General features: G+C 45.9%; 1 protein-coding gene across 10 annotated transcripts in view; it reads left to right on the top strand.

Annotated features, from left to right (window-relative positions):
• RFX2 (regulatory factor X2) overlaps positions 1-25,548 on the top strand; it is a 93,578-nt gene that overhangs the window by 36,363 nt on the left and 31,667 nt on the right. For 3 of the 10 annotated variants that reach the window (XM_033134989.1, XM_033134990.1, XM_033134988.1), the window contains 4 exons: positions 13,521-13,668; positions 16,359-16,448; positions 18,409-18,485; positions 20,017-20,278. In XM_033134989.1, coding sequence (XP_032990880.1) covers positions 13,564-13,668; positions 16,359-16,448; positions 18,409-18,485; positions 20,017-20,278 — 534 coding nt within the window. In that variant the 5' untranslated portion in view covers positions 13,521-13,563. Of the gene's footprint in view, positions 1-4,402; positions 4,428-13,520; positions 13,669-15,331; positions 15,930-16,358; positions 16,449-18,408; positions 18,486-20,016; positions 20,279-25,548 lie in introns of those variants that run through there. The other 7 variants (XM_033134993.1, XM_033134994.1, XM_033134995.1 and 4 more) reach the window with 4 other exon arrangements.

Genomic DNA, 25,548 nt, shown 5'->3' on the forward strand with positions numbered 1-25,548 from the left:
GGCCCACAGCCTGGTGCACAAGCCCCGCTTCCGCCATGCTGACTGTCTTTGGGGTTCTCGCCCCCTTCCTTTCTACTAGGTCATACAGTTGACCCTTGATCAACACAGGGGTTAGGGGTGCCAACGCCCACACAGTTGAAAATCTACATATAACTTTTGACTGCCCCCAAAACTTAACTACTAATAGCCTACTGTGGACCGGAAGCCTTACCGATAACATAAACAGTTGAGTAACACATATTTTGTAAGTTATATGTATTAGATACTGTATTCTTACAACAAAGTCAGCTTGAAGAAAAATGTTATTAAGAAAATCGTATGGCTCATCTACGAGTTTTTTCAGATTATCTCATATCTCCAAAATATTTTTCCAACATACTTACTGTAAAAGCTCCACATATAAGTGGACCTGTGCAGTTCAAACTGTGTTTTTCAAGGGTTGCCTATGTCTTATTTATCAAGCGCTGGCTGGGATCCAGGCTCGAGGCGGGCATGTCCAGTACATCATTCCACTACGTCCTCCCCACCCCTTTTGCAGATAAAGAAACTGAGGCCACAGCGAGTGACAGAACTGAGATCTGAACTTGGTTGTGTCTGAGTCCAAAGTCCATGCTGCCCCTCCCCCGCTCAGTTAGACACTCACCTCAGCGTGTGTTCAAAAGTCGAGTTTCTTATTCACATGAGGAAGGCTGTTAAGTCTTTTCCCTGATAGAACTAAGATCCAGGGGCGGTTGAGAGGTAGTAAGGGAGCCAGCTGTCCCTTTCTTTGCTGCGTTCCACAGAGCAGGGCTGTCAGGCTGGCTGGGCGTCGACGGTCAGCAGGTCTGGGTCGCCCAGAGGCTGCGCTGCCCCATGAGTGTGAAGGGCACGCCAGGAACCGGCTGGCGCCAGGCCCTCAGCCTTCTCAAGGCCCTCGGCCTCAGAATGTCCCGGACCCCACCTGGTTAGTCACCTTTAATGGACATAGAACATGCATCCACTCTGGAGGCAGATCAGACTTCCAGGTGTGTGACCAGGAGGCAGGGACTGTACTACGTCCCTGAGAGGTGGCACCTGGCGGAGACAGCAGGGCTGGGTCACCAGGTAGATGTGGCCCCAAGGCAGAAGGAGATGCCTGACGATTTGGAACAGCTCAGTGGCTGAGGAAACACAGAAGTGGCAAGTTTGGGGGGAAAAGTTCCCTTTTGGATTTATCGTGGCACCTGAGGGACGCCCAGGTCTGGGAAGCAACAGGAAATGGAGCCTGGAGCTGGGCAAGTGGGCAGTGTTGGAAGTTGTGGTGTAGGGACGTCACCCACGCCAAGGTGACAGAGCCCGGGAAGGGGACGACCGACGGTGCAGCGTGGGATGCAGAAGGGCCAGAGCAGGGACTGAGAAGCCACCATCACATTGAGGAAGAGAGCAGAAATGAGGGGACAGAATCGCAAGAAGCAACAGCAAACACACGGAGAGGAAGTTCACATGAGCCTGAAAACTGGCTCTGAAGACGTGGGGCTGTCGTGAGAACAGAGAGAGGCTAAGACGCCAGGTAACACAGGCTGCCTCCCCAGATCCTGGTCTAGCAAAGAGACTAAGGCAGGGGGCTCATGGTGGTGACGGGCGTGACTCGAAGCTGGCATGACAGAATGAGCTGTGAGCTGCAAGAATGGAACACAAGCAAAAGGCAGAGGACGGCCTGCTCTGCAGGTCCTCTGTGGAGATGGAGGCTCTGGGACACACACCACACCTGGGTCAGGGCTCTGGAAAGAACCCGAGAGTAACCGGTGACGTCTCTGTCACGGCCACTCGGCCCTGCGGTTGTAGCAAGAAATCCGCCATAGAAAATGCGTGATGGGCGCTGAGAATGCTGGGAAGAGAAGACTGGAAACATGAGGACCAGAATCCGGGTGGATAGCGGGGAACGTGGGCCAGGAGGGGTGGGCTAAGGGCAAGGGGCAGAGGACCTGGGGTGGATTATGCAGTGGGGTGCGGGGCCGAGAGCTGGGGAGAAGCCGTGTCAGAAAGTGGGTGACGGGGTTACAGTTTCAGAGCCGAAACCCAGGATGAGAAAGTTATCTGTGGAGAAAAACCGGTGTTGTGCGATTTTCTCTTCCATGCATGTGTGCAAATATGTAAACATAGGTCCCTCCCTCCCCCTGCCTCCGTTTACTTATAAGAATCATTGATTTTTCCCTATCGGGACTAGTCAACATTCAGTTTAATAGAAACTGTCTGGAGTAAGATCATGGCTGTGGGGTCTCTGAGTGGCTTGGGCCATTTTTCTCGCATTAACCTGTGGTTTGTGTGTATGTACATTCATCTGTGTTTTGTGTACATGTGTTTGTGTATATGCATGTTTCTGTGTGAGCACGTGTGTACGTTTTTGTGCCCTGTGTAGGTGGGTGTGTTTGTGTATACGTGTATGTATTTGTGAGCATATGCATGTGTGTATGTGTGTACATATATGTGTGTGTGTTTGTGTGTGTACGTGTTTGTATGTGTACATGTGCACGTGTTTGTACGTGTGTGTATGTGTGTGCGTGTACAACCCTTCTTGTGCCCACTGTCCCAGCACAGAAAAGTGCTAACGGTTGGTCTCCCGCTCAGCGCTTCTCAGCACCTAGTTTCTATTCCCTCTGATGTGGTGAACTTTGGGGCACCTGCCCCCCAACCTGGGGAGAATTGCCATTTCCTGGAAACCAAGTCTTGTGATGTTTCAGGAATTGGGAGCCTGCCTAAGACAATTGCTGGGTGAAAATGTTGGGGAAGTCTGGGGGCGGGGGGTGTTTAATTCTCATTTTCCCCTGAATCCATGATGTCAGTTGCAACTAAAATCAGTTTCCATCCAAAACAAGGTAACCAGACCTTAGCTTGGACAATTTCTAAATTAATAATGAAGTCATGTCTCTTAAAGAGGGAAGTAAGTGAGTGCTCCCATCAGGACAGGGAAAGGCTGCTGTCTTTTGAGTTCAGAGTAGCCAGTCCTATGCCACCAAGGACAAGAGCCTGTGACTTCAGGGGCCAGCTGGGGCCTGGCTGTGCCTCCCGCCCCCTGTGTCCTGCCCAGAGCCCTTTGGATAGACGGCCAGTTTCCAGGGCTCAGGCCTGATCCTGTGCTGGAGAAAGAGGGAGAGTTTGGCTACTGAAAAGGAAACAGGAAGAGATGCCCAGTTCTTACCAAAAGAAAAAGGAATTTGAACTCTGAAGATACTTTATTCCAGAGAAACTCCGAGCCAGCCCCGGTCCTTCAAAGTCCATTGCTGCAAAAGAAAACATTTAAGAACTGCTTGAGGAATAACGTGTTGCTCAAAAGGTTTAGGCAAAGAAAGTCTAATGGGTCTCCCTCAATATAAATTGGAATTTGATCCTTTTGGAAATAGCAGAGAGCCTCTAAAGGGTCCCTTGTTTTTTCCCCTCTAATTCCACACTCCTTGGCTGACCGAATTGTGACAATTTTGTGTCCAGGTCACTATAGTACCCTCTTTGTTATTCTTAACCTGTCAACAAGTTCATTTCACTCTCAGCTGTTTATCCAGCTCATTTCTCAGACATCGCACGTTTGCTTAGAGCAGTGGTTCTCAATCGGGTGACCTGCCCCCCAGGCGACATTCGGTGTGTCTGGAGACTACGGGCAGGGGGAGGGGTGCTCGCAGAGGCCAAGGATGCTGCTCAGCCCCCACATTGCCCAGGACAGAGACTGTCTGCAGGGCCTGGGCTGGGACCCCTGCACTTGTGTCTACGGGATGTCGGGAGTGATCCAAGTGCGAGAAAGGACGTAGTTTCTGCCGTGGCTCCCACGTAAAAGGCTCCACTTTTCGGCAATGAGAAATATGGACACTTAGTTCTCCAAATGTACAGGTCTCTTCTTGGAGCGTGGAGCTGAGCAGGGCTGTGGTGAGGGCCAGGCGGGGGCCACACACAACAGGGACAGTTAAGACAGAACCTGAACCACTGGACCATCACCACCTCCTTAGATCTGGCCTCTTAGATGGAAGGGGATCCAAGAGAAGGAAATGGAGCTCATTCTTCTGGTCACCATGATAACACTCAGAATGTCAACACAAGCATCAGGCAGAAGCCAGGGTTTGAAAGAACTCTTGAGAGTATTCTGGACTTGTTGCTTCTTGTTCATGTGGAAGAAATTCATTGCTTTCTTGGGGCACATGAACCCTGGTGCTATCCAGATGCCACCAGGTACCAGGAGAGCGTGAGCCAATGGCCTGAGGCCCCTTCTCCTCCCAAAGTAAAAGTAAAAGGCTGTGTGTCTCCCCAAAGCGGAAGTTAATTAGCCAATCACAATGAAGGGAACTAATAACATTTTGTGTGCCCTTCCCTAATTTCCCAGATGACCACGTGTTTTCTAAATATTGATCAGACCTCTGTTAGGCAGGTGATCCCCACACTTGGCATATGGAGGAAGAAATAGAAAGGAGATCGCTTCAGTCCTGGTGAGTCAGCGCGGGGCCAGGAGCAGGCCCAGAAATTGCCCTCAGCATTTCCTGCATTTCTTTCCTGTCATTACTGGTTGCTAGGTAACCAGAGTATTTTCCTATAAACAGCTGCGTCTTCCCTTGGTGCCTGGGCAGATTCATTCACCGAGGCTATAACCCAGGGCTGCTGACCAGCGGTCTCACTGTGCCCTCGCACATGTACTCAGGGGCCTCGGCAGATGTCCCACTGCTGAGTGTCCTTGGCAGCATCTCCACAAGGTCACATGTGCCTTCTAGGCGCTGCTGCTGGCCAAGAAGGGGAAGTCGCAGCAATGACGCTGTCCTTTCCTATTTATTTCTCCAGTCTGCCCTTGCCTTGCCTCAGATGGCAAATGAAACGTACTTGGCTTATAAACAACACACCAGGCGAGTTTCTGAGCCACCGGGAGCTTTTGGCCGACTTGGCCAGGCTGGGTTGTGTTGGAGGCCCCTCTTCTTTGTATTGGCCAGCTAAGGCCCCTGGACCCCACTCTAGAGGGGCCACAGATGAAGGGAGTCAGAGAAAGAAAGAACGCATGGGGCCCAGCATTGGGAAGGAAAACAGGAGAGAGGACAAATGAATATGACAGACAGAGACTGAGTGGTTTCCAGTTCATATAGCAAGGTCAAGCTCAGAGCAGAAGCACAGACCTGCGCTTATACCTATGCGATGCATCTGAGGTGACTGTGATCGCCAGAGGACTGACCCCAGCTGAGCAAGCGGAGGGGTGGGAAGGGGGGGAAGCAGGGGGGTGTGCTGAATTCAGGGATCCCAAACTTCACGCTGAGTGTGGCTGAGCCATGCCTGGCCCCGGGGCCAGCCACCTCCTTGTCCCTGCTGATGATCCCTGTTCTGCCAGGTGGAGAAGTCACTGGGATCCAGCCTCACATCTTCTGGAAGGATCTCAGGACCTGCCACCCTTCAAGGGCTGCTGGCGTGGCAAACCAGCAATGAAACATACTTGTACTTACTCTTTTTGGTGGAAAGCTAATAGCCAGATTGGTTTGTTTGTTTAACTTTTTATTACGTAAATTTCACACATCAACAGAATCAGCACACAGATAATGAGCCCCGTGTGGCCGTCAGCTATACCGGCCTCTACATTTACCAGGCTTCTGCCTTTCTTGTACCGCTTGTATCCACAGCCATTCCATTGTGTTTATGGGATTTTTCAGCCTCAAATTTATACACAGGAAATGCACAAATCTTGGCTGTCTAATATTGACAAATGGATATTCTGTGTCACTCGCACACTCTTCTCCTCCCTGGGAATTTCCCGCCTGTCCCTCCCAGCCATCCCCGCCCCCACACTGTTCTGAGTTTTAGCTAAACCTGAGATTAGTTTTCTCCATTCTACACGACGTACTCTTGGATCCAGTTTCTTTCACTCAGCATGGTGACTGAGATTCCCCCGGGTGTTGCATCTGCCAGAATTCACTCCTTTGTATTAACGGATAATATTCCCCTATTAGCTTTGTAGCTATATCTGTTTGTATTTTTTAGTAGTTGTTTTAGGAATTACCATATGCATTTGTAGTTTACCACAATCCAGTTTCTTGTCCATTCTCCTGATCATGGACATTTGGCTTATTTCTGCTTTTTTGGCAATTGTGAATAAAACGGCTATGAACTTACGCTTACAAGTATTTTTGAAGACATATATTTCCATTTCTTTTAGATAAACATCTAGGGGAGGAATTCTGGGTTAAGGGGTAGGTTTAACTTTCTAGAAAACTGCCAAACCGCTTTTCCAGTGTGGTTGTATCATTTTACATCACCACGAGTGTGTGAGGGTCACGGTTTCTCCATGTGCTCACAACATTGGCTGCTGTCAGATTATTTTATTTTAGCCTTTCTAGTGAGTGTTTAATGGTCCCTGTGGTTTGGTTTGCATTTCCCTAGGGACTGACAGTGTTACGCACCAGTTCACATCCATTTTGAGTGTCTGTATCATCAGGAAGTGCCTGTTCAAGTCTTCTGCCCACTGGATTATTCGTCTTCCTATTACTGAGTTGTAGAGCTTTCCATATAGTGTGAATAAAAGGCCTTTGTCAAATTCATGTTTTGCAAATAGTTACTCCCAGACTGTGACTTACAGATTTGTGTTCTTTAATGAAGTCTTTTAATGAGCAGAAGATTTAAATTTGGATAAAATCTAATTTATCAAGTTTTTCTTTTATGCTTATGACTTTCTGCATCCTGTCTAAGAAACCTTTGCCTACACCTCTGTGTTTTCTCTTAGAAGTTTTATAGTTTTAGCTTTTATGTTTAAGTCTGTGGTCTAACTTGAAACTATTTTTTATATGGTGTGAGGTAGGGATTGAGGTGGTTTTCTTTTTTTTTTTTTCTTTTCGTATGGATATACCATTTGTTTAAACAACTTTTCTTCCTCTATTGAATTGTCTTGACACCTTTATCAAAAATCAGTTGAGGAGAAAAAGAGCTGAGTCTTTACTGGGGAAAAAAATCAACTGACAATGTAAGTATAGGTTATATTGGTTGTATATTGCTGGATTTGACTTATTAATATTTTATTATAATTTTTGCATGTGTGTTCATGAGAGATGTTGGGCTAAATACTTTTCTTGTAATATCACTATCAAGTTTTGGTATCAGGGTTTTGCTGACCTCGTAAAATGAGGTGTGAGGTATTCTTTTCTCTATTTCCTGATGGAATTTGTGTATTAATTTCTTTTTCAGTGTTTGGTAGCATTCACCGGGGAAACTGTCTATACCTGGAGTTTTCCTTGTAGGGAGTTGTTTGATAATATTCAATTTCTTTGTTAGATTTGACATTCACATTTTTTGTTTCATGTTGTATCTGTTTTGGTATGCTGTGTTTTTCAAAACAGTGTTCATTCAATCCAAGTTGTTGAATTTATTGGCTAAAGTTGTTCATAATAGTTCCTTATTATCATTTTGATTTCTGTAAGATTTGTAGTGATATATCTTGTTTTATTCAGTGATATTGGCAATTTGTGATTTTTTTCTTTTCTCTTTCTTATCAGTGTTTTTTAAAGGGGTTGTCAGTGTTGTTATCTTTATCCCCCTAAGAGTTTTTTTTTAGAGTAGTTTTAGGTTCATAACGAAGTTGAGAGGAAGGTACAGAGATTTCCCATAGCTCCCTGCCCTCACACAGGCACCGCCTCCCGTTATCAACGTCCCCACCAGATGGGACATTTGTTACAATTGATGAAACCTACACTGCCATGTCATAATCACCCAAGGTCCATACTTTACATTAGGATTCACCCTTGGTGTTGTACTTTTTATGAGTTTGGAAAAATGTATATTATCATACAGAGTATTTTCACTGCCCTAAAAATGCTCTGTGTTCCACCTACCCTGTTTTCCTGAAAATAAGACCTAGCCAGACAATTGGCTCTAATGCGTCTTTATGTTTCCTCCATGTCTTTTCATGGCTAGATAGCTCATTTCTTTTTGGAAGAAATTAAACAATTTTGAAGAAATTTAGGTTTTGTTTATTTTCTCTATTGTTTGTGGAATTTTTTATTTCACTGTTTTTCTTTATTATTTTCTTCTTTCTACTTACGTTTAATTTGGTCATCTTTTTATAGCTTCCTCAGGTTGAAAATATAAATGATTGATTTTTAAGCTTTTCTTTCTAATATAAGCTTATAAAACTAAACATTTCCCTCTAGACACTGCTTTAGATGCATCCCATGATTTTTTTTTTTTTTAATTGGGGAAGGGGAACAGGACTTTATTGGGGAAAACAGTATGTACTTCCAGGACTTTTTTCCAAGTAAAGTTGTTGTCCTTTCAGTCTTAGTTGTGGAGGGCGCAGCTCAGCTCCAGGTCCAGTTGCCATTGCTAGTTGCAGGGGGCGCAGCCCACCATCCCTTGCAGGAGTTGAAACCGGCAACCTTGTGGTTGAGAGGACGCGCTCCAACCAACTGAGCCATCCGGGAGCTCAGCGGCAGCTCAGCTCAAGGTGCCGTGTTCAATTTTAGTTGCAGGGGGCGCTGCCCACCATCCCTTGCAGGAGTCAAGGAATCAAACTGGCAACCTTGTGTTTGAGAGCTCACTGGCCCATGTGGGAATCAAATCGGCAGCCTTTGGAGTTAGGAGCATGTAGCGCTAACCACCTGAGCCACCAGGCCAGCCCTCCCACAATTTTTGATACATGGTATTTTCACTATCATTCAGTTCAAAATATTTCCTAATTTCTCTTATGGTTTATTCTTTGACCCATAGGTTATTTTAGAAGTGTATTTTAAATTTTCTAAATAGTTGGCAATATGGTTGATAGTGTCAGTCAGATATTCTATATCCTTACTGATATTTGTGTTTAGTTTCTATCAAAATTGCTGAGAGGAGGGAAGGGTGTTTAAAATCTCCAACTATGATTATTTATTTATCTATTTCTTCCTTCGTTCTGCTGATTTTTTTTCTTCGTTTATTTTGAAGCTGTTTTACTGGGTTCATACACATTTATAATGGTTATGTCATCCTGATAAATTGATAATTTTATCATGTTGTAATGTCCCTCATCTCTAGAAAGATTCTCTGTCTTGAAGTCTATTTTGTCTGATTATTGTAGCCACTCCAATTTTCTTAAGATTAGAATTTGCATGGTATATCCTTTTCCATCGTATTACTTTACAGCTGTGTGTGCCTTTAGGGATTTTTTTAGGCGACATATAACAGGATCCTTTTTTTTTAATCCAGGCTAATCATTTCTGCTTTTTATTCAAGTGTTTAATCTGTTTACATTTAATGTAATTATTAATATGTCTGGATTTAGGAAAGCCATTTTGCTCTTTGTTTCATCTGTCTTTTTGTTCTTCTGTTCTTCATTCCCAGCTCTCTTTTGGGATATGCACATATGTTTAGTATTTAATTTTAATCCTCTTTTAGTTTTTAACTATATCTCTTTGTATTTTTAGAGGTTACCTTAGGAATTATCATATGCTTTAATTTATCACAAACTAGATAGGAGTTATTAATAATATGTTACTATATGATGTAAAATACTTTGCATGTGTAATTCTATTTACTTCCTATCCTTTGTGCTATTATTGTTATATAGATTGCATCTACATGTTATAAACCCCACAGTAGAGAGTTATAAATATTCTATTATATATATATGTGTGTGTGTATATATATATATATATATATATAAAGAAATTAAGAGAAAAATAATGCAGTCTTTTATAATTGCCCACATATTTATCATTTCAAGTGATCTTTATTCCTTTTTGTAGATCTAAGTTTACTATCTGGTGTTACTTCCCTTCATCCCGAAGAACTTCCTTTTGCATTTCTCAGTGTAGGCAGCTCCACCATTACTGAAAGCCAGTGAGTGCTCTGTTGCATGCCTTTCAAAAACCTTGTTTTTAAATCGTAAACTTTGATGTGCTAACAGCCCTTGATGAATGGACCCGAATTTAAAAAAAAAAAAATCAGAAAACTGGATCAGGTTGTGCATCCTACAACCTCGATTATCTCAAATGGATAAGGAAGGATTCCATGCTCTCTGCAGACAGGCAGTTACGTGTTAATATATCAGAGCAGCCAGGCTGGCCCACACATTGCCTGTCTGCTACCAACATCGGGGATGTTTCTAGGCGGAGTAGAGAGTCAGTCTCTACATTTCCCAGAATAGTCTCAGATATCCTAAAATGACCAGGTAGATTTTAAATTTTTTGAAACCTTTATAAACCTATTTATATTTTTCATCTGTACTCTTGAAATTCAAATTCCATATATTATCTGTTTTATAAAGTACTGTCAGAGAGTCTCGCTATCTGAAATGCTATAGATAATTTTATATAATTCAGTATCAGCTCTAATACTAAAGAGTTATTAAAATATTCATTCATTTGATAAACATGTATCCACCGCCAGAGTTGTGCATGGCACTGAAGCCCTGCACCAAAACCCGCTCGTGGCATGCCCTGGTCCCTACTTGTCCCCATGCCCCTCATAAGGACCCTGTTTGAGTTTCTGGGCTGCCATTCAAAGTACCCCAAACTGGGTGGTTTGAAACAACAGAAATGTATCCTTTCAGAGTTCTGGAGACTAGAAAGTGTCAGCAGGGCCCTGATCCCTTTAGGGGCAGGTCCTTCCTGCCTCTTGCAGCTTCTAGTGCAGGGGTGTCCAAACTGCGGCCCACGGGCCATTTTTTATTGGCCTGCAGCAAATTCCAAAAATATGTTTCGTTTACTTAAATAAACCAGGTGAGGCAATACGTACTTCACCTCGAGTGAGCGGCCCGGCTGTTCGTGTATTTTACTGCGTATGGCCCTTGGTGAAGACCGTTGAAAAAAGTTTGGCCACCCCTGCTCTAGTGGCTCGCAGCAGCAATCCTTGGCTTTCCTTGGCTTGTAGCGGCATCGCTCCAGCCTCTGCCTCTGTCTTCACATGGCCTTCTTCCACGTGTGTGCTTTCTGTCTCTTATAAGAACACTGTCACTTGATTTAGGGTCCACCCTAATCCAGTATGGTCTCATCTCATCCGTACGTGATTACATCTGCAAAGACCGTATTTCCAGATACGGTCCATATGAGATTCTCGGTGGACATGAATTTGGGGGACACTATTCAACCCACTTCAGCTCCCCAAAGTGATCTCTCCCTTGTGCCCAATGCCTGTCTTAAATTGTAAGGGTTACACCTGGCTTCCGGGGTTCCAGCATTTGGTGAATCAATTGTATTCATGACTTCATCAGCTTCAGGAGCCCATTGTTCTCATTTCCATTTGTCTTTAAAAGTTAGCACCTCCATCCTCCTAACATTTGAGTCACCCCCAGCTGCCCCCTCCAGTCCTGTCACGTTGGTGACAAGTGACCCCAAGAACTATGCACTGGATTAAGGGCCTGCGGACCTCAAGGTTTTGAATCCACACAGTGTAATTTTTCTACCCACCTTCCAAAACCACATTATTATTTAAACCTAGATTGTATGAACCGAGCACCAGCAACTATGGCCCATGGGCCAAACCTGGCCTTCGCCTGTTTTTATAAATAAAGTTTTATTAGAGCACAGCCAAGATCATTCACCTACATATCAACAAAGGCTGCTCTTGTGCCACAATGGCAAAGTCCAGTAGTTGCACCAGAGACTGGATGGTCGAAAACTCTCTGGTCCTTTACAGAAAAGGTTTGCTGACCCTTAAACAATATAAGCTAAATGGTGCGATAAACACAGACAGTGCATGATAAATAATGTGTTAAACCAGGGAACATGTTAGCTTGAAAACTCCGTGTGATGTTGAATAACTTGCATTCTGGAAGATGCGATCTGGCCACAGGAAGCTGAGCATGGGCTCAACGTCTATCGCCAACACTCTCACAGCTCCCCTTGCTTCAATAAGGCTTAGACTTTGGAGCAAAATTATTTCTGCCCGTGGAACAAGGAACTGGTCTCAGTGAAGTCAGCTTTCTCATTTTATTGCTAGTGGATCTTTTCACGAAGAGTTCTAGTCCACTTGCTCCTAGTGTCACTGAAGTTACCCACTTCTTAGCTTCAGATGGGACCAAAGTGGTGTCTAGTATGCAAATGACTGATATAAACATTAGAGAAAACTGTATATAAGAGGCCTCGATTAAGCAACTTCCAAGAGAAAATTCCAAAGGTCGGTTCTGACAGGAAGGCAGAGACAATTGGAGACCCAGGAAATACACACTTGAAAATCCACAATCTCCTCTCAAAGGCAGAGAAAGTTGGAGGTGTCAGTCACCATGGGGCACTGGGGACATCTAGTGGTAAGACCTGAGTCAGGCTCCAAAGGCTTTTGGGAGGTGACTGGGGGAGGTCATGAAATTGTCCCCATCAATAAAGATGGGATTAAACGAACACACTCAGGTTCAAACACACACAACCCTTTCTGCTTCCCTTAGGCAAATTATTTTAACCAGCTATCAGTTTTTCTTTGCATTAAAAAAAAAAAGCTTTTTAAAAAAGTTCTTCACTCATTCATACAGGTGGGAACTCTTAGGGTGATAGAGAAGCATATACATATAAACGTTCTGGCACTATGTCCTGTGGACTCTGGTGTGTGCCTCGGGCCTCCCAGTGAGGCAGAAGCTGGGGTGACATGCTCAGCGCGGGGCCAGGACAGGACAGACAGGGAGGGGTGTGCCTGGCCACAAAGCACCTCCTCTTTGCAGTGTGTGTATTTCATTGCCTCCCAAATGCTTAAGGTAGCTGGTGGTTTGCTTAAAGTGAAGACAGCTTGACTTTCTGCATTTTCATAGAATGATTTTGTATCATCTGCCACTTTGTTCTAATATTAAGTGAGTCTTTTTGTAGAGAATTTTAAAAGTACCTGTTTGAAAGATCTATGCATCTGGCACTACGAAATACAGTTTTGTGCTTTCTCATGGGTTAACATCCTAGGAACAGAAGGTAGTTTTGACTTGCTGCTAAAATTCCTGAAGACTTTTTTCCAGCCTACGAGAAAATGTTTCTTTACTCTCACTATGTATCACCTTTTTTCTCCCTAGGCCAGCAGTAGTCAACTGGGGTGCAATTTTGCCCCCAGGGGACATTGGGCAATGTCTGAAGACATTGTTGGTTTGGTTGTCACAACTTGGGGGTGGGTGCTCTGGCATTGAGTGGGTGGGGCCAGGGGTGCTGCTCAACCCCCCACAATGTCCAGGACAGGCCCCCCCCCCCAAGAGAATCGCCCCAGGCCCGATGTCAGTAGTGCTGAGTGGGAGAAACCTGCTCTAGAATGCTCTTGCCCAGTTCCCCCAAGCAGCAGGCATCCATCAAGAGCTGTTGACTTGCTGGGTAAATGAGCAAACAGTTCTATGAGCCCTTGAAAATAGTTCAGTCTGATCGGCCTGGAACAGGGACAAGCCATTGTCCACGGCCTGTCATTGAGGCGTTCCTGCAGAGCTACTTTTTGGTTTTCTATTTGGAAGAAGAGCCCCTCTCTCCTCCCGTCTCCCTTTCTTGAAAACAGTCGTGCAAACTGGTCCCCAATTCCTTACCCCATCTGGCCGGGTCCCTGCCTCTGAACCTTGAGGACTGTAGGGAATTCCCGCTCGCCTGTCCTGCCTGTGTCTGAAGCTGCCTCCTTGGGTTTGGCGGCTGCAGCCCTGGCCGCTCGCCCTCTCTCCGCCTCTCTTCAGAACTGAGCATGCAGAGTTCAGAGGGTGGACCGGATTCGCCGGCGTCTGTGGCTCTGTGTTCGTCGGCAGCTGCGCAGGCGCCCGTGGCCCAGGCAGTGCCAGCCTCCCCGCAGGTAACGGACCAGCCCCGGAGACCAGTGTGGCCAATGTGGCCGCACACCAACTGTGATTTTGGACAACACTTGAATCAGTAGAGAGAGGAATCTGTGTGTTCCTGAATGGCCTTCTCAGGCCCAAGGCTGTAGCTGTTGAAATAGCCACACCTTCTCTGTCTCCCCCATGTCACATTATTTGGCTTTTTCACTATTTGTTTGAAAAGCTCCCTGACCCCCGGCTAAGGAATAGATGATCCGAAGTCAGAAAGAAATCCGAAGTCAGATCCGAATCCCATATAGTATTTTCTTATCTTTCAAGGGACGTTTTCTTCTACCTTGGGAATGGCCTTTTATACAGGAAGACTTTATGGATAAGGCAAAAGATAAGTGAGAATTTTTAGCATTTGGTTCAACCTTGAGTCTAGCATTAGAATGGATATAGTCTTTAAAATTTGTGGAGAAACAATTTTCATATTGAGGCTCTCTCAAAATGAAAACAATAACTCGAAAAGAGGAACTGAAATGTTCATTGCAGCATTATTTACATTAGCCAAGATACGGAAACAAGCTAGGTGTCCATCGATAAATGATTGGATAAAAAAGAAGCAGTACATATATATTTCTCAGCCATAAGAAAGAATGAAATCCTGCCATTTGCGACAACATGGATGGACCTAGAGGGCATTATGCTAAGTGTGATAAGTCAGACAGAGACAAATACTGTATGATCTGTCTTATATGTGGAATCTTAAAGAAAGAAAACAAGCTCATAGGTACAGAGAACAGATTGGTGGTTGTCAGAGCGGTGTTGGGGTTAGTGAAATGGGTCTTGCTGTGGCCACTGTGTCCCTCCCAGGTTCCCAGGCTCCCATCCCTGCTAGATAGAAATGCATCCAGAACCCCCCCCCCCAAACAGCCTCGATGGCAGTGTCCCCATCCCGGTGCACTCCCCCTCCCACCTGACAGGTGCACGTCTGCTCCCAAGCTGACCCTTCCCGCTGCCTGTCCAGGGAACTGCCTTTCCTTGAGTGCTCTGGCCCCAGGCTGTACCGGGTTCCCCCGGCTTCCTGACCGGTTCCTTGCCAGAAAGAGGAATTCTAGCTGGCTCAGTTCCCATGCTGCAGTGCCGTTGTTTCCCTTCTCAGCCCTGCACCGCCCAACAGAGCTTCCCACCCCCGCGGGCGTGTTCTGCCATGAGCCCCACATGCCTCTGCACAGGGGAAATGTGGTCAGTGCGCCTGAGGAACTGAATTGTGCAGTTTATTTAAATCAAATGAAATTTACATGGCCACACGGCTATTCAGCAAGTAGCTACTGTATCTCACAGCTCAGCTTGTGTAAATCCTTAAGGTTCTTATTTATTTATTTATTTATTTATTTATTTATTTATTTATTTATTTATTTGAGGTGAAATTCACATAACATAAAATTCACCATTTTAAAGCAAATAAATCAGTGGCATGATTCGTATATTCCCAATGTTGTGCAACCTTCACCTCTGTCTAGTTCCGGGACATTTTCATCAGCCAAAAAAGAAACCCCATTCTCATCAGCAGGCATTCCCCCTCCCCCAGCCCCTGACGCCCACGAACCCTCTCTGCCTGTGACGGTGCCTGTTCTGGACGTTTCCCATAGATGGAATCACGCTGTGTGGCCTTGTGTCCGGCTTCTCTCATGAGCACCATGTGTTCAAGGTCCATCCAGGCTGTGGCGAGTGTCAGCGCCTCCCTCTTTTTCACGGCCGAGTGATATACCAGTGTGTGGACGGGCACATTGTGTTATCCATTCATCCTATTGATTTTGTACCGTCTACGTGCTTTTTGTTTTTTTGGTCATGCACTCATGGAGGGCCAGGTCCCTGTTGAATTCATTTTATACAGTGATGTTTACAGGGCAAAGCACTGCAGAATCCACACAACCCGTGACATTTAGGGTCCATATCGGAAAACCACAGAATTAAAGTCAATGACTTCTAAAGCCCCAGCTTTACATAAACAAAACTCTCCTATTTCTCTCTTGACTCTGGAGTACATTTGAGCCTTCATATTTTCATAGTTCTGTGTCCGATCAGTACTCTGACAGCACAATGACAAAGCCACACTGTGAAGACTCGGCCCAGGAACCCAGAGAGCCGTGGAGTCCAGGAGCGGGGCCTGGAGGCAGGAAACCTGGACTGAGTCTTGGTTCTAGAATGTACTGTGCTGAGGCCCAGAGACATTGCTTGACCACTCCAGGCTTCATTTTTCCCCTCATGTATTACATGGGGACAAGTCCAGTGTGTACGTGATACCTAGCACTCTTCCAGGGGGAGGTGGTGTGGACGGCTGTCCAGACGGTTCCTCGTCACCCAGCTCTTGGCTCAGTGCCAGGGACAGCCCGCATCACCTCACTGACTGCAGATCCCAAGGAGACAAAGCCACTGGGGGCGGGTGGAGGTGCATGTGCTCCCGTGTGTGTGTGTGTGTGTGTGTGTGTGTGTGTGTGAGTGTGTGTGTGTGTGTACACGCCTGCGTGCACAGGAGCAGCATCTGCTGTGTCTGAGTAAGTCTGCGTGTGATATGTGCATCCTCCCCTCCTTTTCTGTCAGTCCCACCTATATTTTCATAAAGCAACAGTAGACCAGGCCCAGTAGCTCAGGTTGTAATCTGTGTTTGCTTCCGGGCCTAACCTCTGACAAGTCTGAATGTCCTTCTCTCCTTCCCTTTTAGAGGGTGCTGGTCCAGGCAGCAGGCTCGGCTCCCAAAGGGGCTCAGATGCAGCAAATCTCGCTCCCCAGAGTCCAGCAGGTGCCACAGCAGGTAACCACAGCACAGGTGACCCGGGACACATTAGCACTTAGTGATCTGGAGCCCTCTCTGAACTGTGCTTTCTTTTCTGTCATTGCTGTTCCTTTTTCTTTGATGTCTTCAGTTCCTTACCAGAAGGTTCTTTTGAAGCTATGTTTTAAAAAAATCTTTTACTGCAGATAGTTTTGCAGCACACCAAGATAGCTGATGGTCTTTCATTCATTCAGAAATTCAGGTTTGGGGTGCAAGCCCTTGATAGAGCGTAGGTGCTGAGGCAGACAGGCATACAGACGCAAAAGTTCTGGATTGGAGGAACACAGAACCTCCTGGGGAGGCAAACCTCTCTGCCGGCAGGTGCTGTACCTGCAGACGAGCGTCATGACCGAGGAAGCACCTCTTATGAAATTAAATTATCTGGGAACAAAGCTTGAAAGCATGGGCTCACTGCCAAACAGCAGCACAGACCACCACCAGCTCAGTCAGGGAGATCTAGACAGCGGTCAGCGAACCTTTTTTGGAAAAGGCCAAATGGTGCATTTTTTTGGCTTTGCAGGCCTGACAGTCTCTGGCACAACCACTCAACTCTGCCTTATCTCCAAAAGCAGCCATAGATATAAAAGAAGGGGCATGGCTGTATGCCAGTAAAACTTTATTTACAAAAATGGGCAGGCCAGATCTGGCCCACGGGCCGGAGTTTGCTGACTCATGCTCTGTAAGGTGCTGAATTTAAATTAAAAATAGTTCAGACTCCTGCCTGAAAACGACCGCGAGCAATATGTGGAGATGGCTGAGACCCCAGAGGACATGCCTCTCTCTTCAAGGGATCCTGCTCAGATGAGTAGCATATTTAGAGGGGTTTGTCTGGTGGCTGTGTCAGTGAGAACTGGAGGAGGCTTGCGGGGTCGGCGGGAGCAGCAAAGGTTCTGAGCAGGCTCCGAAGGGATCCATTGGCTATCTTAGCTCCTCGAGGGAGGGGAGGCCAAGACCAATATCATGATTCCAGGCCTGCCCCACCTCTTTCTCTCTGGGTAACTTGGCCTTGTGGGGTGACTTGGGCATTTCATCTGGTCCCCTGAGGTAAAGCCCACTCGGCTTGGTAAGCCCTGAACTCCTCACGATATGCTTGTTGTCCCAGGGGTTGAGCGTGTGCACATATACACCGTGTTGTGTTGTCCTTAGAGGTGGGACTCAGCTCCACACAAAGCCCTACCGAGGGGTCACGATGGGACCCCGCCCTCGATTTTGTCACTCAGAATGAGGTTGGATTAGGCATTCGGTAAGGTTCCTTCTGCAGTGAGGCTCTGAGATTCTGGGCTTCCCCACCCAGCCCAGGGTCCCTCAGGGGCCATCAGCTGGGGCACTGACGGATGGGGACCAGGCAGGGCTGTGCTGGGGTCCTCTCTTCACCCCCCGCCCTACATCTCCCACTCCAGGCCCATCGCTCCTTCCAATTCTGTTCAGACCTTCACAGTCTCTCTGCGGTGTGGCTCCCAAGACCCCTCTGCCAGGGAGGGGCACCAGAGCCACCTGAAGGGAGCAACATCGGACTGTGCAGAGTGTGACCAGCTTGAGCCCTCTGCCCTGCCCTTGAGTGGAGGGGGCACAAGTCCGGCACTCAGAGGCTGGCGTTCTGTCCGTAACTCTGGCATCCGCTGTCCAGCAGGACCGACCTTCTGCCCAGTGACTGGCGGGCCCCAGGGACCTACCCAGCTTTGCTCCAGCTGTTGGCCGGGCCCTCCCCCCACAGAACAGGCGCCACCCACCTTGCTTCCCTATACACTGCCACCTCCTACATGGCCTTTCTGGGACTGTCTCTCCTAGTTTCTTTCTAGAAGTGCCAACTGTGGGCGGGAAAACTGTAATGTAGTACTCACTGTTTATAAAAGGCAATAGAAGTTACTTTCACCTTGAATAACGTGGAAGCACAAACAAGAAGCCCACTGTGCGTAACTCAAAATGTCTGATGTTTCAGGTCCAGCCCGTGCAGCACGTGTACCCCCAAGTGCAGTACGTGGAGGGCGGAGACACTGTCTACACGAATGGAGCCTTGTACGTGCTTTCCTCTCCCCTGGGAAGGGTCTTCCCAGAGAACCTTAGGCCACGTCCGGAACCTTTCTCCACAGCTCTCCCAGCTTTGTCCATTGGGGATGGGTTTGCACAAATTCCTCTCCCTTATCCTTTGCATGATGGATTGCAACCATTACAGTGGTATTAGAACGGCAGAGCCCGTGAAGATTTCAGAAATCACAGACCTTTGCAGTGTTCACTTCTAGAAAAGGCAACCTTAAACAAACAAGCAAGCAAACAAACAAATCCTAATCCCACTTCTAAGTCTGAAGATTCAATCTGCACAATCCGGAAACCATTTCATCTCTGCTTTTTCATCCTGGCCTTTGTTCACCTGTAGCTTTTTATGATATTGATACAACTCGATTTTCCATTGATCAGGGACGAGGGTTTTCTGCTTGCAAACTATGTGATGCTTGGGGCAGAAAAGGACACATTTCCCGGGAAGCTCATTATGCTCGAAACACAAGTCCTTTTGCTCATTTGATTTCAACAACTCCCCTTTGAAAATTCAGGGATGGAGTGTGAGGGTGTGGTAGTGCTTATTGAGTTGTGTGAGCTTCTGCAGCCCACCACTGAAGATTCCAGTACATGCAGACCCAAACGAGCACGTGTAAACCCATGACATCTGAGCAAGTGCGGAGGTTGTACCAACGTCAGCTTCCTGGGTTTGCCTGTACTGCAGTTATAGAGGCTGTCCCCTGGGGAACAGGACTGGGGTGCATGCCTCCCAGAGGTGGGGGTTTCCCTGCCACCCAGAGGAGCCCAGAGGAACATCACTAACCTCTAGTCACCACCAAGGAAAAACTGTTACCAACTGCCTTTTACTATGGCGGGTGTGTGTTACTCGAATGGAACCTAAAAATTTAAGTGTCAACATATATGATTGATCATTTGATCCAGATGTTAAAGGAATATTAGACAAATTATTGGTATTACTTAGAAATTCTTTTTATTATGCAATTTCATTTTCTTAAACTTTTTGTTTTGAAAGAATCGTAGATTTGCAGAAGGTTAGTACGGGTTAGTAAAAATTAGTACAAAAGAGTCTCATGTACCGTTTCCCCAGCCTCCCTAGTGGTGACATCCTCTGTGACTATAGGGCAATACCAGGAAAGTGACACTGGGGTGGCACCGTTAACTAGCCTGTGGGCCTTACTGAGTTTCACCAGTCTTTAGGCGTCTGTGCACGTGCCTGCCTCATTCTGTGCAGTTTTATCCGGTGTCTAGATTTCGCATAACCACAATAAAATACAGAATGGTACCATCTCCACAAAGGAACTCCCTTATACGACCTCTTTATACACTTAAAATTTTTTAAATGATTAGTTTTCGATGAGTCAGCCTGTGGTCCTGCATATTTTCAGAGGCGATCACCTTGAACCTTGTGCTGCGCTGGCGTCTCGTAGCTGACTCAGCGCATACGCTCAGTCTCGCGGGGCTCCGGCTTCTCCGTGCAGTTGTGCTGGGTTCCGTGCAGACTCAGAGGAGGCCTCTTGTCTCTTTCTGACAGGCGGGCGGCCTACGCCTACAACCCCGAGCCTCCGATGTACGCCCCAAGCAGCGCAGCGTCTTACTTCGAGGCCCCGGGCGGTGCCCAGGTGACCGTGGCCGGCTCCTCCCCGCCCGTGGTCCCTTCGCACAGCATGGTGGGCATCACCATGGATGTCGGCGGGAGCTCCATCGTCTCCAGCGCGGGAGCCTATCTCATCCACGGCGGGATGGACAGCACGAGACACACGCTGGCCCACACTTCCCGGTCGTCGCCAGCTACGGTAGGTGCTCGGCTCCCAGGGCCAGCAGGTTAGACCCCGACTAGACTGGCGGCAGCAGCAGAGGGACGGTGAGTAGAAAGCAGCCTGGGGCACCGGAGCCCGAGCCCTGCCGGCCTCGCCTGGGCAAGTCTCGGCCTCTTTGGACCTCAGTTCCTTCGTTGGTGAAAGAGGATAAATTCTCCATCCCGGGCTATTGTGAACATTGCTATGAGTAAAAACAAGACCTCCATACTGGTCGATGCTGCCGCTGCTATTGGCGGGGTCCGCGGCGTCAGCATCATCGTCAGCCTGTTAGAGGCCGAGGTCGGCCCATCCTATGAAAACGGACTGAACTAAACAAAGGAAATTTCTCTTAAGGGCTATACCGAATTGTTACTGCATGCTTCCATCCAGAACAGTTCCTTAGCCGGTTAAAAAACTTCACTTTCAAAACTCTAGTTTCCATCTTGACGTTCATTTTTTAAATTCACATAGAGTAAAATTGACTTTTGGGGGTGCACAGCCCTGAGTTTGGGCTGAGTTTGGGTGCACATGCGGATTCCGGTAACCACCGCCGCGGCCAGGATCCAGATGGTTGCCTCGCCCCAAACTCCCAACTGGAGTTTCTTTGCCGTCACCACCTGTCCTCACCCACAACCCCTGGCGACTCTGATCCTTCCCCATCACTGTAGTTCTGTCTCTCTCGGACTGTCATATAAGTAGTGACCTTCTTACACCGGCTTCTTTCAGTCAGTGTGGCGTCTTTGAGAACCAGTCAAGTTGTAGCGTGAACCTCCTCCGTGACTGAATAGGATTCCGTCACACTGCAGCCGGCCTATCCATTCACCAGTCGGGGGCCATTGGGGCGGTGTGCAGTTTGGGGCGATTATGAATCAAGCAGCTAAAGTCCTCACGTCCAGGTTCTTGTATGGACATACCTTTTCCTTTCTTTTGGGTCAATACCTACGAGCGGATTGCTGGCTCCTACGGTAAGTGTGTGTTGCACTTTATCAGAAATCACTGACAGTTTCCCTAGTGGTCCTACCATGTGACGTCCCCCCAACGATGCATAGGAGTTCATGTTGTTCCCCATCGCCAGCACTCAGTGTTGTCAGCATTTTCCATTTGAGCCATTTCAGTAGGTGTGCAAGTCGTATCTCATTGTGGTTATAATTTGCATTTTCTTAATCGCTAACGATGGTGAGCAGCTTTTCGTATGCTTATTTGCCTTTTGTACATGCTCTTTGGTGACGTGTCAGTTCAAGTCATTTGCCTATTGTTCAATTGTGTTGTTTGTGTTCTTACTGTTGAATTTTGAGAATTATTTATGTATTCTGGATACAAGTTCCCTATCAGATATGTGATTTGCAAATATTTTTTCCCAGTCTTGATAATGGCTTTTCATTCTCTTTAAGAGTGTCTTTTGCAGAGAAAAAAATTTTTTTTATTTTGATCAAATCGTTTGTTGATTTTTCTTTTTTGACAAGATTATGCTTTGCATGTCGTGCCTGAGAACTCTGCTTATCCCCAGCTCATGAAGATTTTCTCCTACGTTTTCTGTGAAAGGTTTTATAGTTTTACATTTTACATTTGGATCTGCTTTATTTTGAGTTAACTTTTGTATAAGATGCAAGTTTTAGGTCGAGGTTTATTTTTATGCATTTAAACTGCCAGTTGTTCCAGCATCATTTGTTACAAAGACTATCCTTCCACCATTGGATTGCTTCCGTGCCTTTGTCAAAAATCAGTTGGCCATGTGTGGGTTTATTTAAGGACATTCTGTTCTGTGCCATTGATCTATGTGCCTGTCCCTTTGCCAGTACCATGGTCTTAATTACTGTAGCTTTATAGTGCGTGGTTCTTCCAACTTTATTCTTCTTCAGTATTGTTCAGCTATTTATATAAATGTAGAATTTTCTGTGTAAGTTGTAGCTCAGTTTACCTATATCTACAAAAAAAAAAATTCATAGTAAGATTTTGATAAAATAGCATTGAACCTGTAGATCAATTTGGGGAAAATTGACTTGGGTCTTCCAATCCATGAACATGGTATGCTGTCCCATTTATTTAGATCTTTTGTGATTTCTTTCATTTTGTAATTTTTCAGCATGCAGAGCCTATATATATTCTGTTAGATTTATACCTAAGTATCTCATGGTTTTGGAGCTATTGTAAATGGTATTGAGTTTTAATTTCTGTTTCTAACTGTTCATTGCTAGTATGTGAAAATACGGTTGATTTTTTTGCTATTGACCTTGCATCCTGCAACCTTGTGGAACTCCCTTTTTAGTTCTAGGAGTTTTATGTTGTCTGCCAATAGGAATAATTTTATTTCTTCCTTTCCAATCTGGGTGACTTTTATTTCTCTTTCTTGCTTTTGCATTGGCTGGACCTCCCATACTATGTTGAATAGGAGTGGTGAGTGTGGACCTCCTTGACTTGTTCCCAGGCTTAGGGGGAAATGTTTCAGTTTTTGCTGCAAAGTATGATGTTAGCTGTAGGTTTTCATACATGCCCTTCTTCCAATTGAGGAAGGTCCTTCTAGTCCTAGTTTTCTGAGAGTCTTTATCATTTGGATGTTGAGTTTTTTCAAATGCTTCTTCTTCATTGATATGATCATGAGTTTTTGCTTCTTAGACTGTTAATATGATGGATTAATTGATTGATTTTCAATTAGAAAATAACTTCCTCTTTTGGCATGGGGTTAGTCTCCTGAAATAGAAGGTGATGTTGTAGTCTCATACCTGTTCTTTTGGGTGTGTTTTGGCATCACCCTGACATCAGAGAGGTCCCTAAGTCTTGCTATTCTCTCTCTTTCTGTGTCCAGAGTACTCATTCCCCACGATCTGCCTCCAAGGACAGGCCTGGAGAGAAATCATTTGCTCTCTAGAGGTTGCGATGTTTTGCCGGATCGAGGTGCCACAGGGACCAGACATGCTTCTCCCTCATGAGGACTGGCTGGGTAGACCTAAGTTTAGAGCTGTTATTGGTCAGAAAGTGTTTTTCACAGACTACATTAACTTTTACGAATATGACAGGTTCGATGCTAGCAAACTGCATCAATTTATACTAGTAGAAAATACTAAGATTGCAGGTAACAAGTTTACTGACAAACAGCAGTGTTCTCTCTGGTCCACACCATCTTGGTTGCAGGCAAATGTGCAGCTCAGTCTCCAGGCCACCTGGCTACTGTGGTTTGTCATCTGGGTTGCTTCTGAAGAATCAAGTGTTTGAATCAATTGGAAATCCATTAATGGGATGTGTTTCCACACACACACACACACACACACACACACACACACACACACACACCCATGAAAGCCCCTGGGGAGTGATCATCTTGGATGAGAATCCGATCCCTGACTCCATCTGCTCTGTTGGTGTTTATCGGCTTGTTTTTGGCGTGGGAACATCTCGCAAGGATGCAGCAGAGATCCGAGGGACTTTCCAGGAGCCAAGAACAGAAATGGTCCGGAGGCTGCAACAGAAATAAAATATGACTTCTGGATCTGACATTTGACATCTGCCAATTCTTTATGTCAGAGTTTTGGGACTTGAAGTTAATCCTGAAAAGAGAGCATAAAGACCAGTGCGAATCACCATCTACAACCTCAATAGTGATTTCAGACTGGGTGACAGATTTTCTTGAGTCTTTATTTGTGGTTAAGTTTTCATCAGTATTCTAAATCTTAAAAGTGAATTGCCCAAGTGGTGAGTTTTTGATAAAAACTTTTTCTGTTGAAATTTTTTTTGGACAACATGGAGCAGAGATACTAAACTGAGACGTTTCCTCTTGTCATTTCAGCCCAGATTGAACCTCCTTGATACAACCCAGGGGGCAACGTGCCCAGGGTGCCATGTTTCAGGGGCCGACCCTGCCTTGGCACAACTTTGAGCAGAGCGTCTCCTTGTTTCCTGCCCCGCGTGCCTCTTTAGCCACATCCCAGTCCCGGCCCAGAACGGAGACTTATATGCCTTTGACCTAATCAGATTTTTGTACAGCAACTACATATAATATTACTTAAATAATTTTAAAATGTTTCATTAGCAAAATAAAAATGGACAAACATTAAAAATGCCCCCTTCCCTCAAGCCTGACCCCCTCGCCCCAGTAATGAGCCCGCTGCTCTCCCCGTCTTCCTAATTTGGCCCTTAACTGTGGCCCTTCCCACCTGGCCCTTTCTCCAGATGTAATTCTATGATTTATGTCCCTACCTTCAGAATTCCAGATGGGCTGCTTCCCTTCTTTTAAAATACTCTCCATTTTCTTTAAAGATCCAAAAGGGTTGCTCATACATTTAAACTTTTACTTCCTCGTTCTATGGTCACATAAATAAGCTGTGTTTTAGGACAGAGGGTTAGCTATCGCAGGTTTCTGCCCTTGTCCCCACTTCTCCCCCTGCTTTCCAGGGAACATCCCCATCTCTTCGCACTTCTAGCCCCAGGAGACATGGTCCCGATATCCAATTAGGGCAGACTCAGCCTGGAGATGCGGGTGTTGCTTCGACAGTGATTATTGCTGGCCCTTTGCAGGGACAAACCCTGTCTGGCACGTCCTTTTTTTTTTTATTTTATTTTTTAAATTTATTGGGGTGACAATTGTTAGTAAAATTACATAGATTTCAGGTGTGCAATTCTGTATCACATCATCCATAAATTACACTGTGTGTTCACCACCCAGAGTCAGTTCCCCTTCCATCACCATATATTTGATCCCCGTTACCCTCATCTCCCACCCCCCAACCCCCTTACCCTCTGGTAACCACTAAATTACGTTCCCCAGATTAATTTTCAAACCCGTGGCCATCCTGTGATCACCGACTGCCCTCCAATCCCCTCACCCTCCCCCTCACCCCCCTGGCACGTCCTTTTAACGAGGTTATTATGCTATAAATGGGATGGCCATTTGGGTAGATGCTAATGAACTTGGAGGAGAAGTAACCTCCACCCTCTCTTAAGAGGCATGAATGTAGTCCTTAAGCCCTTAAGCCAGGTAGAATCTTGCTAGGATTATACATGAAAGAAATTTTAAAATTTTATTTAAAATTTTTAAAATAATTGGCTAATTTTAATATACTTGGTAGCTATTAAAACTCGCCTGCTATCTGTTACTACATTAGGTCCTTGAGACACTATATCTTTGATTGCAAGTCCTTATTCATTTTCTGTCCTCCATCCAACTGAGCTATTAAAGCAGGCATTCTGTTAATTCATGTAGCAGAAACACATGATATTAAATGGCCAATAAAAAGGAATGCATGCTGCATTGCAGCAAGTCAAAAAGAAAAATT

The sequence above is a fragment of the Rhinolophus ferrumequinum genome, chromosome 18 (genome assembly GCF_004115265.2).
Source record: "Rhinolophus ferrumequinum isolate MPI-CBG mRhiFer1 chromosome 18, mRhiFer1_v1.p, whole genome shotgun sequence".
Taxonomy (NCBI): domain Eukaryota; kingdom Metazoa; phylum Chordata; class Mammalia; order Chiroptera; family Rhinolophidae; genus Rhinolophus; species Rhinolophus ferrumequinum.